A 14722-nucleotide genomic window follows, 5' to 3' on the forward strand; every position below is an offset into this window, starting at 1 on the left:
CTAAATTCCATCTTTCACCTTCAGCTGCAGCCCAGACTCACTGAAGGGCGGGAGGCTGGGCTTCTTGCCCAGGTGGCAGCGTAGTGTGTAATCATGGGCCTCTCACGCAGCCCCCCCTGCTGACGCTACAGGGAGCCGTAACCACAGGAGTAAATAAACCGAATCCCTGTTAGCGCCTTGAACGCGTCCACCGCAGCCAAAGGACGATCCTCCGCGCTGCCCACGCTCCAGCCGTGGCAATCACTCTCGGAATGGCCAAAATGGCGCCATCCCCGCGGCCCCCTCCGGCGTGGGGGGGGGGGGGGGGCGGAGTCGCGCGTCACGTGACCGCCCCACCCCCGCGGGCCGCGCACCCTCCTCTGCCCCCGGCGTGCGCTGGCAGTCCGGCTGTTGCGAAGACGGCTCCTTGACTTTCTAGGCGCGTTCTCCCTTGTTCCCGAGCATCCGCGAGCGTCTCTCCCGGTAGCAAAGGCGGGAGCAGGGCCACGAAGGGGGGCTCTGGGTCGTGCAGAGGCAAAGGGGCTGTAAGAGGGGGTCCCTGCCGCTGGCACCGAGGCGGGAGGTCGGATCCCCGCACGAGGGGCTGGGCCAGAGGAGACTTCGCGGGCGTCCTGGGGGCCGGCCGGCCTCGGAGGGCGAGGCTGTTGCGCGTAAATTCAGGGCATTCCGCCCAGACCGTGGGTGCCGTCGGGGACTCGGGGGTCCCCTCGGAGCTCCGGTCATTTGGCTTGGGTATTTCGCAGCTTTCCCATCGCCATCCAGCCCCTCGAAGCCAGCAGGATTGAAAAACGGCTTCAGCCAGCCAAATGTTCTCTTCCTTCTGAGAGAGGCCGAGCGGGTCAGCCGGCTGGGACTCGAGAGGGATGGCCCGGCCCTCGGGGCGTGGAAGGAGAAGTTGAAGGGGGCGGCGGGAGCGGGGAGCGCCCTCCTTGACTCTCAAATGCCTCCCGTGTTTCCATCTCTGCTGAGTGAGCTTGGCGGCGCTGACTACCCGGGAGGAGGGACGGACGCAGCTCAGCGGTCTCAGACCATGCCGCCTCCATGTGGCTGCTGACTGGGACCCAGGAGGGAACCGGCTTGGGGCGCGGCCTCGATCTCCCCCCTCCCCGCCTCCCAGGCCGCGGGGCTGGCGATGTGGAGACGTGAGGGGACCCGCGGCTGCCCCGGGTTCTCCAGGACTCCACCAGGCGCCCGCGTGTTGCTCCGCACCCGGGGCGAGAGAGACCCGGGCGGGGCTCCGTGGTGGGCGGACGGGCGGGCGACGATCAGAGCCGGAACCCCAGCCTCGCTATGGGGCACAACGGCAGCTGGATCTCCAGAAACGCCAGCGAGCCGCGCAACGCGTCCGGCGACGAGGCTGGGGGCGCCAACCGCAGCGCTCTCGGGGAGTTGGGCGAGGTGCAGCTGTACCGCCAGTTCACCACCACCGTGCAGGTCGTCATCTTCATAGGCTCGCTGCTCGGTAAGCCACCCGCGGGGGCGCCTCCCGGGTAGGCTTCCCTGAGCGCACAGGCTCGGAGAGGGCACGGGATCGGGGGGTCGCCGGAGCCGCCGTGGGTTTCGGAGTGCCTGGCAAAGTGGAGATAGTGGGGTTTAAGAATGCCCGGGTAACTGCAGGGAAGTTAGGCAGGGACCGTCGACTCCAGCCCCCAAGCTGGAAGCAGAAGAGTTCTGGTAGGGCTTTATCCCGGCTGGCCCGAGGACCGAGCTTGTTGCAGGCGGAGGTCCGCCTCCCAGGCCGACTCTTGCAGAACACAACCCCGTGCCCATCATACCAGGTGGGCGCGGTGGCCCGAGCTCTTGTTTACAAATAGTGAGCAACAAAGATTCTGTTTTGTTACTGACGACTGATGTGTTTTGCACTACCATCTATTCCTATATACAAAATTATTGTGAAAGTCTTATTTTGTGCGTGTTTTATGGCTGGCTTCAGATCACCGACCTGCTTGCTGATAAATAATCCTGTGGAGTTCATCTTTGTTGCCTTCTGATATTTTTAGAAACCCCAAACAACAAATCCCAGTCTATTTCTCTACCTGTGTTTTGTTTGAAGTGCAAAATAAAGACAGGATAAAAACCTCAAAACACCACTGACAGATTTAGGTATACTTGTTCAACTAACTGAAATGAGTGGTTAGTAAAAAACGTTTGTCCACTAGCATGAGAATTACCTGTACTTCTGGTAGTTACTCTTTAAATGATAAATGATGACAATATTCATTTCTGTTGAGGTTAGTTGAACATGTTGCATATTACTTGTACATATGTGGCTTCCCTTCAAATGTAAATTTTCTGATGTGGCATTTAAAAGATGTAAAAAGATGTGATTATGTGTGATATTATGGCCAAGAGCAGCCTTAAAGTTTCAAAGTAGGAATAGATTACTTTTTTGCAGACACCTGTGAGTTTCCATGGCAACGAAGATACGTGACATCAAAAAGACTGGAAGGATTTTAAGTGCTTGGAATTTCCCTTCATTATTTCTCTAATTGTCACCATCCTGTCCTACTCTATCATAATATTTATCTTCCACATTTTCTTACAAGGGCATTTTCAGGATTAGACATCAGTGTGGCTATGTCTGTGTGTGTGTGTGTGTGTGTGTGTGTGTGAGAGAGAGAGAGAGAGAGAAGATGTATTTTTATGAAAATGATACATGCATATTAACAAAGAAAAGGCTTGTGTCTACCAGTTATTTTCAGTATTAACAAACAACAAATACTGAACACCTAATAGGTACCATGCACAATGAATTGTAGATTATTGGGAATTAAATTTTAGTGTTGTCACATTTGCTTAAAGTGTAGATTATTGGGGAGGCAGTAGAAGTGGCTGCATTTTTATTTCTGCAGGGGTATATCTATATCTAAACATATCTATATATCTAAAACATTTATATCTATATCTGTGTTTTTATTTTGCTTTGTTTTCCCCATTGGTAACTTTAACCATGAAGAAAGATGGTGTTGGGAGAAATTTTCCCATAGTTTGACTCCAAAATTTTGAGTACTATTGAAATAGAAAACAGCATGTATGTGAAGGGCACAAGAGTGCACACTTAATAAATGCTAGTTCTGCTTCCAGTTACCTTCTATTTTTGTAAATGACATTGGATTCAGAAATCCTAGGTAAATCTGCCCTTATATCAACTCTTTTCTCCCACAGCATCTTTTGTTTTGTTTTTGTTTTTTTGGTTTTGGTTTTGTTTTTTTGAGAGAGAGAGGGAGGGTCAGAGGGAGAGGGAAGGAGACTCTTAAGCCAGCTTTATGCCCAGCATACAGCCAGACACAACCCCGGAGATCATGACCTGGGCAGAAATCAAGAATTGGTTGCTTAACCTGCTGAGCCCCCCAGGTGCGCCCTGCCCCTACAGCACTTTAATTGACATGCAAGAACAATATTTGTGGGTTTTTCCCAAGAGGAGACGGATTTCCCCCTTGATCTTTAGTTATGCCTCACTTGGCCAAGGAGGACATATTTTTTCCCTTCCATGTTACTTGGCCTTCCAAGGAGAGAGAAAATTCCATTTGTTCCTTTTTATTTTCAGAAAAACTATAAATATGGTTAAATTTATTCAAGTCACAAGTTAGAGAACTTGTTCAAAAGTGAAAGCATTTCAGGTTCCCTTAAAAGTTTAGCTGAATCATAACATTGCCTGTGTACGTACTTCTTATTTACTACTGTTCTTAATTCATTGTTGTCTGAGGATTTGACCTGTATAAACATATCTATGTAGTTGAATCCTCCTAAGTAATGCCAGAGTTTAAGTTGCAAAGCCATGTACATTTAGTTGCAGGGCAAGTAAACTTGGGAAGCATAGTTTCATAAAGTACTCCCTCTCAAAACAAATAGAGCAAAATCATAGATTAGGAATAAAAGAAAAGAATTTATCATGGAAGAATCTATAAGACTGAAAAGTAAGTGGAGGATGGAACAGCATCTGGAATAGCATGAAGTGCTTATTTAATCTGTTTGTTTCTCTTGTCCTCAAACAGACAAATGAGTTTTACTTTTATTTTTTTCCCTTTAATCAAATTCAGACTTACTTCCTAGATTGCCTCCATAGATTTTTTTTCATTAGAATTTTCAGAGGCCCGCTGTTAGGGGAAGATAATTCCTTTGTACTGCTGATGTCTCACACTCTTTTTTGGAAACTTTTTTTGCCCTGTATGAGGAAAAAAACCCAATTTGGGATAACTGTAATATTCCAGCCCTAGGGAACATTAATTGCCTTTTGAAAATGAACTGAAGAATTGTATATGATATTCTTTCAAATAATGCCTTTTGAGGGCTTGTGTAAACTAGTGTTTCTCGGCCTTCTTTATGCAACATCTTGGGATATCTTCAGATACGCTGTAGTTCTTGAAAGAGTGAAATAATTTAGATTCCCCTTTAGTAAATATAGGCACACAACACTTTTAGTATTGAACAGGACGAAATCAAAGACTCAGAAGGATATGAAATCACCATTTCCAATAAGTGTTTTGGATCTAACTCCTCATAGTTGATCTTTCTTTCCCTTTTTCCCGCTCTTGGGATTCATAGTCCAAGTGCGTGGAAAGCTCAGCTACTCTCTGGTGCTTTCACCTGACAAAGGTCAGTGGCTGTTAACTAGCCTATTACCTCTAGCCTCCCCCTGTACAAATTGGAGGCATCTGCTTGTCATGATTGGAGGCAGGAGATTTTTATAAATGAATTTGCTCTTAAAGAGAATGAGCATTGTGGAAAATAGCCAACAAGCTATCTCCTTCCTTACCAATGGTCTATAGTATGAAATTGATGACCCTAAGTGAAGGTCCATCTTGTCGATGGCCTGATACCTTGAGGTGCTTATTGAAGTATTGATTTCAAAGGAAATGTAGGGAACTGTCTTACTGATTTGACAGATGACCTGGATAGACACCATTTTTGCTCATGATTGTTCATGAACAGTCTTTCAACAAAACCAAGTCTTTGTACTTGATAAGTCTTTCAACAAAACCATATGGGGCACCAAAAATGTTTATGGAACTTGTTTGACAGAAGTATACTTTTGTTTTTGATACTGGTCGAAATGAACCAGATAACAGCTGGCTAATTCTTGCAGTTCCTTCGTTAAAAGTTTGTTAGAAACAGTGCTAATACTAGTGTGTGCTTATGAGTCATGATTATACAGGATGATTTTTTACTTAACTATAGTTATAGCCAATAATAATGTGATATCAGCAGCCTTATTCTACCTGCTGTTTTGGTATTTGGTATGCCTGGAAACCTAGTAGACTAAATCAAGAGTAAGATGTCTTGGATTGACCTAAGAAGTTTGAAATGGTGAAGTCAGTTGTTAACAGCCAGTGATAGTAGGTGAACTCATAATGTATTGGCTCAAATTCTCTCACGTTGTCTTTGATTTCCATGTGATGTATGCATTCGCACCTATTCTTTTCTAATGTAGGATATTAGGTGCAGAAAATCCATCTGACCTTCATCTGCATGAAACACTTTTGGTAACACTATGCTTCTCCTTACTAGGTCTTCAATGTATATCTTTCCACTTTTTAATTCTTCCTGGAAATTGAATTCTGTGAAAACTTAGTAGATTTATTGACGTAAAATTTCTACAGTACACAATTCACACAATTATAGTATATAATTCAGTGATTTTAAATTTATTCACAAAGTTAAGCAGCCATCATCACTGTTAATTCTAGAACTTTTTTTATCACCCCCCCCAAAGAAATCATGTACCCATTAGTAGTTGCTTCCCATTTTCCCTCAATACCCTGAGACCTAGGCAACCACTAATCTATGTTCTGTGTCAGTGAATTTGTTCTGGACATTTCATATGTATGGAGTCATACTATTGTATGTTCTTTGTAATTGGCTTCTTTCACTTGGCATAATGTTTTCAAGGTTCATTGGTGTTGTAGTATATACTTTATTCCTTTTCTGTTGCTGAATAATGTTCCATTTTATGGATATATCACCTTTTCTTTATCCATTCATCCATTGATGGACATTTGGGTTGTTTTCACTTCTTGACCAATATGAATAATGCTGCTCTGAACATTTATGTAGTTTTTGTGTGACTTAATGTTTTTAATTCTCCTGGGTATATAGTAAGGGTGAACTTTCTGAGTCATATGGTAACTCTAAGTTTATTCTTTTAGGAATTGCCAGACTGCTTTCCAAAGTGACTGCATCATTTTACATTCCCACTGGCAGTATATGAAGGTTCTAATTTGTCCACATCTTTGCCAACATTTGTTATTGTCTCTTTGATTATAGCCATGCTAGTGGGTATTAAATGGTATCTCATTGTGGTTTTGATTTGCATTTTGTAATAACTAGTGATGTTGCACATCTTTTCATGCTCTTTTTGGCCATTTGCATATCTTCTTTGGAGATTTGTCTATTAGGATCTTTTGTTCATTTTTTTAAAGTTTTATTTATTTAAGTAATCTCCACACCCAACTGGGGCTTGAACTTACAATCCTGAGCTCAAGAGTTACACCCTCTTTTGACAGAGCCAGCCAGGTACCCCTCTTTTGCCCGTTTCTAAGTTGGGTTTTTTGTCTTTTTGTCTTGAGTTGTAATCGTTCTTTATATATTCTGGACACTAGATTCTTGTTGATACATGGTTTGCCAAAGTTTTCTCCTGTGGATTGTCTTTTCAGTTTACTTTTGGTGTCCTTTAAATAAAAGGTTTTATATGTTGATGAAGTCCAATTTATCTAAATTTTTTTTCTTAATTATTTTATTTTAGAGAGAGAGAAAGAGTGAGCCAGGGAGAGGGTCAGAAGGAGAGAGAGAGAATCCGAAGAAGTCTCCGTGCTTGTCTTCTGTTTTATCCAGCATTTCTAGGTCTTCATAGCAGTCTTCCAAGTTCTGCCATGTTGCCAGAATCTGGAGTTGTAGAATAAGCAGAATCCAATAAAAGGAAGGTGGAATGATTGCTAGACAGGATTCTAGGAGATACGTAACCAAAAGTTAGGTCATGGTAAATTGGGGTGGTGGCATCTGGTCAGAGGAGGAATACCTTAGAAGATTAAGGAAAATAAGTTGGTAAGTGGAATGAGGGAAGGGGAACTCAAGAAAGTTTAGTCAGAAAAACATTAAGAATGTGTATATCTGTTTATATGTTTCCAATATCATTTTGACCTTTGACCGTATTTTACTGCAGTTTCATATGGTTCAAACTAATAGTCTGGTTTTTTTTTTTAAGCAAACATTTGTGTTGAAATAAGTTAGGGTTAATAGTAGCATATCTTAAAACAATTATTTAGGGAAGATAAAATGGACTATTGGTCCAAAATGGACTAATGGGCTATTGGACTATTGATGATACACAGATTTGAATTGGGTATGGAGAAAGGAGGCCCCTGTCTTTTGTTTATTTATTTTTTAAAATGTTTATTTATATTTTTTGAGAAGGAAAGAGACAGAGCGCAAGCAGGGGAGGGGCAGACGGAGAAAGAGACACAGAATCTGAAGCAGGCTCCAGGCTCTGAGCTAACAACAGCAAGCCCAACGTGGGGCTTGTACTCACGAACCATGAGATCATGACCTGAGCTGAAGTCAGATACTTAACTGACTGATCCACGCAGGTTCCCCGCCCCCCTCCCTTCCCCCCCCCCCCCCCCCCCCGCCGGCTTTGTTTTTTAAAGTTTATTTATTTATTTTGAGAGAGAGAGAGTGCAAGTAGGGGAGAGGCAGAGAGAGGGAGAGAGAGAATCCCAAGCAGCCTCCACACTGTCAGGGCACAGCCCTGTGGGGCTGGGACACACAAGACTGTGAGATCATGACCTGAGCTGAAACCACGAGTTGGATGCTTAACCGAATGAGCCACCCAGGCACCCCAGGAGGCCCCTGTCTTTTGAGGGTACCCGGAGGGAGTAAAGCAGTCGAAGGTGAAATGGATGTTTGGAAAGAAGAGTACTGAGACCCATATGGGTCTGAGTACCTGTTTGTCATATGCTACTTTTGCATTTGCAAGCAATTTTCAGGGAAAATGCCTTCAAATGGACTTAAGCAATATGTATATTTTTTGAAGATTTTATTTTTAAGTAATCTGCATACCCTGTGTGGGGCTGAACCCACAACCCTGAGATCAAGAGTCACATGCTCTACTGACCAAGCAGCCAGGCATCTTGGACTCAAGCGATATTTTGATTGGTGTCCACACTTGATTCAGAGGAATCCTGGGAAACAGTTTTCTTTTTAAGTTTGTATGTATGTGTATGTATGTATGTATTTAGAGAGAATAAGAGAGAGCACAAGCAGGAGAGGGGCAGAACGAAGGAGAGACAGAATCCCAAGCAGGCTCTGTACCATCAGCACACAGCCGGATGTGGCACTTGAACTCCTGAACTGTGAGATCATGACCTGAGCCCAGATCAAGAGTTGGACCCACTCAGGCTCAACGTACTGCACCACCCAGGTGCCCCAGAAAATAGTTTTTTCTGGCCTGCAGTGAAATCTTGCTTCATCAAATCTGAGCCACTCTGAAAAACTTCCAGATTAATCCACAAATATCAAGGCACCTTAGCACTTTAAATACATTTCTAACAATGGTTTATTACAAGTTTTGGACTTTGATTAAAAAATATTATTTCTGAGGGGCGCCTGGGTGGCGCAGTCGGTTAAGCGTCCGACTTCAGCCAGGTCACGATCTCGCGGTCCGTGGGTTCGTGCCCCGCGTCGGGCTCTGGGCTGATGGCTCGGAGCCTGGAGCCTGTTTCCGATTCTGTGTCTCCCTCTCTCTGTGCCCCTCTCCCGTTCATGCTCTGTCTCTCTCTGTCCCAAAAATAAATAAAAAACGTTGAAAAAAAAAAATATTATTTCTGGGGCGCCTTGGTGCTCAGTTGGTTAAGCATCTGACTTTTGGTTTCGGCTTAGTCATCTCTGTATTAGTGAGTTTAAGTCCTGCGTGGGCTCGCACTGTCAGCACAGAGCCTGCTTGGAATTCTCTCGTCTCTTTCTACCTCTCTGCCCGGTGCCTGCGTTCTCTCTCAGATTAAATAAAATTAAAAAAAAAAATGTTCACATACATTTGAATCTCCTCTGATGCCTCTCCTCATGCCATTCTCTCCCATGTCTTCAAGAGCTGATGGCTACACTGAATTGGGTATCCAGTTTAAACTCCCTTCCTGTCTGTCCTTTTGGTGCTCCTGTCGCTGACCTGTGATCGTGAAGTTTTTGCCAGTGTTGCTTAGTCAATGCCTATTGCATGGACACATGACTCTGTATGCAGTGTTGATTTACAAATAATGGTCTCATCTAGGAAGACTACATGTGGGCAGTTTAGGAAAGAGGGTCTTTAATGAGGAAAGACTAGGAAGGTTTTGCTAGTAGGAGATGGGTGTCTCCTGTGCAGTACAGGTACCCGTGACTTACCAGCCAGTGTGGTAACTACCAGTCAAGAATATTCCTTTTGCCTTACATTTACATTGGGTTTTGCAGTGTATAGCATAAACCACATTGTTCCATTCAGTCACGATAACCTTATGAAATAGTATAGGGACATTTTCTGTTTTTGTTTTCTCAACACATTTTCTTCCCCACATAACACTGCCCTCCCTCTATAACGTGTGCACGTCTATCAGTGAGCCTCCCTTCCAGTATTCATCAGGGATTTTAGTTGCAAACAACAGAGCCTATTGTCAAAAGAAGACACAGCTACAAAAGCATTCAGTAAAGAGAAACATTTTACCTGCAAAGCTGACTTGTAAGGGTGTTCAGATTTTATTTTATTTATTTATTTATTTATTTTTTAAAGTTTTTTTTTAACATTTATTTATTTTTGAGACAGAGAGAGACCGAGCATGAACGGGGGAGGAGCAGAGAGAGAGGGAGACACAGAATCTGAAACAGGCTTCAGGCTCTGAGCTGTCAGCACAGAGACTGACGCGGGGCTCGAACTCACGGACCGTGAGATCGTGACCTGAGCTGAAGTTGGACGCTTAACCGACTGAGCCACCCAGGCACCCAAGGGTGTTCAGATTTTAGAGGGACTATTGCCAATTGAAATGTACAACAGGTATTTAAAAGCAGCCACAAGACTACCATGTTTATAATTACTGTGTTTGCTGTGGGGAAAAAAGTAGTTACCTTACACGAGTGTTACAACCTCTAAGAGTGTGTCACATCAGCATCGCAGGAGTCAATAATGTTGTGAATCAATAAAGTTGTTTTTATTAGGAGTCAGTGACTTATAGAAAAGTCTCAAGATTTCATTTGTTTTGTGGACCAGAACTAGACAGTGGACCCTGAGTCTTTTAATGTTTTTATTTTGGGGGAGGGAACACGGCTCAGGGAGCAAGTATTTACTGTCTCGTGGTGGGACATAATGTGCACATTTTTGCATAATGCAGAAGGGCAAGGTGTTGTACTTCTACATCAAACTAGCCAGTTTATGAAGAAAGAAATTTATTACAGGATATTAGGTTACTTTCAGAATTTATGGGAGAGTCTGGGAACTAGGGACACTCAAATATGCACAGTCATACCACTGGTTCTAGCAGGATTTATGAAGCTATTGTCATATACTACCAATGACGAGGGAGTCGACTCTAGAACCCTAGGGCACAGCTGGCCCAGATCTACAACCAAAGCATCTGTCTTTTTTTTTTGTTTTTTGTATTTACAAGAACCTGATCACTGCACCCAGCCACCACCTCACATAAATCATGTCTGCTTGGGAACATCTTCTGGACAGAATATAGATCATAAGCCTGTACCATAACTGCAAGGCTCTGAAAAGTAGTATTTTTAGCTTTCCAGCCTTTATAGCAGAGGGTAGCAGCTGGTTGAAAGATTATGGAATAAATATTTAGCGAATCAAACTAATATCTGCCGCTTTGTACTTCATGTGGTTCCTTGTGTGACTATCCTTCCCAGTGCTCAGTAGAGCCTCCCACCCTGGGAGACAAGGGTGGGCACATGATCCAGGCCTTGCTGGTCCCAGGATCCTATTTCCCTTTCCCCACTGATTAGTTCGGGGATGGTCATGCGATCCAAGCTTGGTCAGAGTACTTGACATTAGAAATGCTGGTAGAAAAGCCTTTTTCCAAAGGGGCTGTTAAGCAGGGATGAAGGAAGCCAGGAGCTGTCTGCTTCGGAGGGAATGAGGGCAGAGAGACAAGCAGACATGAGGGTGAGAGAAGAGAGGGGGAGGAGGAGGGAGAGAGGATGAGAGAGAAACCATCATGATATTGTGGGAGTCCCTGGAAGAGCTTGTATTTCCCAATTACATGAACGGAAAAACCCAAAGTCTCAGGGTTTTTTTGCTTAAACTTGGATGACATAGGTTCCTGTCATACGCAATAAAACTATCCTGGTATCTATATCTATACTAAGTATATCTATACTGTCTGTATATCTGTCTACCTATCTATGTATCTATGTATCTATGTATCTATCTATGTATCTATCTACTATATACCTATATATTTATGTAGTATTTTTCTTTCCATGCATATCCATCATTTGGGTAAACAGATTCAGAGGGATAGTGACTTGCTGATTAGCACACTCACAGCTGGGCAGGGCCTGGTGCCCTGGAAGTCTGATGCCCAGGAAGGAACTGAAACCCAGAGCTCTGAGAATTGAGCAGGAGCAGGATGTAAGTCTGGTAGATCAAGAGGTCAGCAGTGGAAGGCTGTATCCAGGTCCAGGAAAATAAAGGCGACTGAAAGTCATGGGGTGTTAAAGCCCATGTGTGTGCAGAGGCAGAAGGCCAGAAATTTTACTGGGCCAGGAAATACTGTGGGAATTGTTCCTAATCAGCATTTAGCCTCATTCTTTTTCTCTCTCTGTTAAACATCTTTATGGAAAAAAACCAATGGTTACTTATACATCGTTATTGGTAGTTAATTGATACAAAAACCTAGTAGCAAGAAAAAACCTGGCTGTGTTAGAAGAGGGAAAAGTTGCCACTGTTAGACGAGCCCTGAGCTCAAGTCTCTGGGTTATAAACTGGCTTCTGCTTTCTTGAGTTGTTTCTAAGAGAGTTTGGGAGGTCATGGGGCAAGGCTATGGGTGAGTCCTGGGAACAACCCTCACCAGTCACTTGGAGGGTGTGGATGAAGTCCTGGACATTTGCTTGGTCCATGGTTGAGGGAGTGGGCTGCTCTACATTTTCTCCTTCAAATTCACCATGGCCAATGTCCAGCTCTCAGGACTGTCGAAGCAGAATCCTTCTGTGGGAGTGAAATGTGTATCCTCAGCTGACCCAAGCCCAGGGCATGGAGGGGAGAACAGGGGCTTTGTTAGTACGAGGTCCAGGCCTCCAAGTGCAAGGAAGAACCTGGGCCAGACTCTTGTGGGCATTGTCACGTTAAACAGATAATATAAAGGCAGAAGGCACAGAACAAGTGGCAGAAGGTGGAGAGGAGCAAAGCAGAGATACTTATCCTCCACAGCTTCCAAACCATCTTTCAGTTTCTTTAACATGTCAATTAAAATTTTTTTAAGTTTATTTATTTTTAAGAGAGAGAGAGAGGCAGACACAGATTCTGAAGCAGGCTCCAGGCTGTCAGTGCAGAGCCTGACATGGGGCTTAAACCCACGAGCCGTGAGATCTTGATCTCAGCCGAAGTAGGATGCTTAACTGACTGAGCCACCCAGGAGCCCCTAACATGTCAATTTAAATACTACTAAAGGCTGTGGTATTGTCTTTGCTGTTCTCTCTGCCCTGGAATATTCTTCCCTAGGCGTGTTCTGTGGCTGGCGTGTGTTCCTCCTTTAAACTGCAGCTCAGATGTCACCCTCTCCAAGATAGCTTACCTAAACTAGTCCCCCCTTCACTTTTATCACATCATCCTCTCCATTAGGATGCAGGATGTCCTCCATGAGGACAGAGACTTTGTTTCATTCACTAGCATCTAGAATGGTACCTGGCATGTAGTTGGTGCTCAGTAAGTACTGATTAGTTAATTGAGTGAAATGCTTAGGGACCGTTAACCAGAACAAAGAATTAAATAGCCACAGTCTTGATTTGCATGCAGCTTAGGAGCTTTCTGGAAAGGAACATGAATTTTGCCCAAAGCCAGGACTCAGCCACACATAATCATATCCAGTGGCCTGGAGAGTGCTCACAGAAGCCAGATATTTGGAGGGACAGCAGGTCTCTTGATAGGAAATTCACAAGGACAGGAGTTATAGCCTGATTTAAGAGTGAGTCTATGAAATCAGACAGGCAGCATTTTGAACCAGGCAGCATAATGTGTGTGGGGATGTCACTCTAGCTTTAAAAGCTTTTGGATCCGAGACAAAGTCAAAATTACTGCTTGAAGCAGCTTGGGCATGACCCAGCCTATGGGAGAGTGGCTGAGAGATAGTGTTGTCATCAAGGAGCTACAGGTGGCATTTGACTGTTTATACTGAGACAGATGGCTCCTAGCTGTGTGAGATCAGAGTGGTGCCCGTGAGTTTCTACCAACTATTCTGGAAATACTCCTTCCTCCTGTCTATCCGTGAAGCTCAGTGGACGGATGGGAGTGTTCAAGAAGTCTGAAAACAACAAATAGGATATTTTCACTCAGCCAATTATGGGTTGAATTATGTGCCTTCCCCACCAAAAAGAGAGAGAGAGAGAAAGATATGTAAAAGTCCTAACATCTGGTACCTCAGAAGGTGACCATGTTTATTTGGAAATAGGGCTGTTGTAGATGTCATTGCTTAAGATGAGGTCATAATGGAGTAGGGTGGATCCTTAATCCAACACAACTAGTGTCCTTATAAAGACCACAAAAAGGCAGAGACACACTATGTGCTGGAGAACACTATGTGATGAAGGCAGAGTTTGGAGTTTCACTGCTGTGAAGTCAGGGAACACTGAAGAGCCTCTAGAAGTGGGGAAGAGGCAAGGAGGGATCCCCTACAGGCGTCAGAGGGAGCACGGCCCTGCCAACACCTGGATTTCAGACTTCTATCTTATCTAACTGCAAGATAAGACATTTCTGTGGCTTTAAGCCATCTTGTTTCTGGTCCTTTGTTCTGGCAGCCCTAGTAAACTACTACACCAAAGCAGTGGACAGATAGTAGGTTGAAAACCCCGATTGTTGCACAATATTGAATGCAGTGGGTTTTACAAAAGAGTCAGAGCATCTTCAGCCGATAGAATGTGAATCGATGCAATGCAGGCTGGTCATCACTTGTTCCATCCACTTGTGCATACACAGCTTTCAGCACCTTTTCAAAACTTTAATTTTTTATTTTAAGGTAATCGTAGATTCATGTGCGGTTTTAGAAGATAATACAGGCGTGCCGTGTATCCTCTACCTGGTTTCCCGCAATAGTACACGTGTGGTATGTGTGTATGCTGGGTACAGTATCACAACCAGGATATTGACCCAATCCAAATACATCACTGCAAGGGTTCTTTTTGTTACCTTGTCATAACCATATCCACTTTCCTCTGGCTCCTACCCTTTTCTTAACTCTTGGCAACCAAGAGTTCTATGATCTCCATTTCTATAAATTTGTCATTTCAAGATCTTTACATAAATGGAATAATAATATAACACTTTGGGGATATATAAAAATAATAACACTTTGGGGATTGGCGTTTTTATCCAGTATTACTTCCCTGGAGATTCATCCAAATTGTTGTCTGTATCTATGGTTTATTGTTCCTTTTTATTTCAATTCTCTTTACATGACCCTCTGGAATCAAAGCATATGGGCAACTCCACAACTTTTCTGTTCTTAAGTCACGAAACACCTTTGATTTAGTACATAGGTG

At 43.8% G+C, this 14722-nt stretch overlaps 1 protein-coding gene across 1 annotated transcript in view; it reads left to right on the forward strand.

The window, feature by feature from the left end:
• Window positions 1–373: 373 nt before the first annotated feature.
• GPR176 (G protein-coupled receptor 176) overlaps window positions 374–14722 on the forward strand; it is a 131870-nt gene continuing 117521 nt past the window's right edge. Inside the window, exon 1 of the mRNA XM_060618979.3 lies at window positions 374–1462. Coding sequence (XP_060474962.1) covers window positions 1291–1462 — 172 coding nt within the window. The 5' untranslated portion in view covers window positions 374–1290. The remainder of the gene's footprint in view (window positions 1463–14722) is intronic.

The sequence above is a fragment of the Panthera onca genome, chromosome B3 (assembly GCF_046562875.1).
Source record: "Panthera onca isolate mPanOnc1 chromosome B3, mPanOnc1 haplotype 2, whole genome shotgun sequence".
In the NCBI taxonomy this organism is placed as follows: domain Eukaryota; kingdom Metazoa; phylum Chordata; class Mammalia; order Carnivora; family Felidae; genus Panthera; species Panthera onca.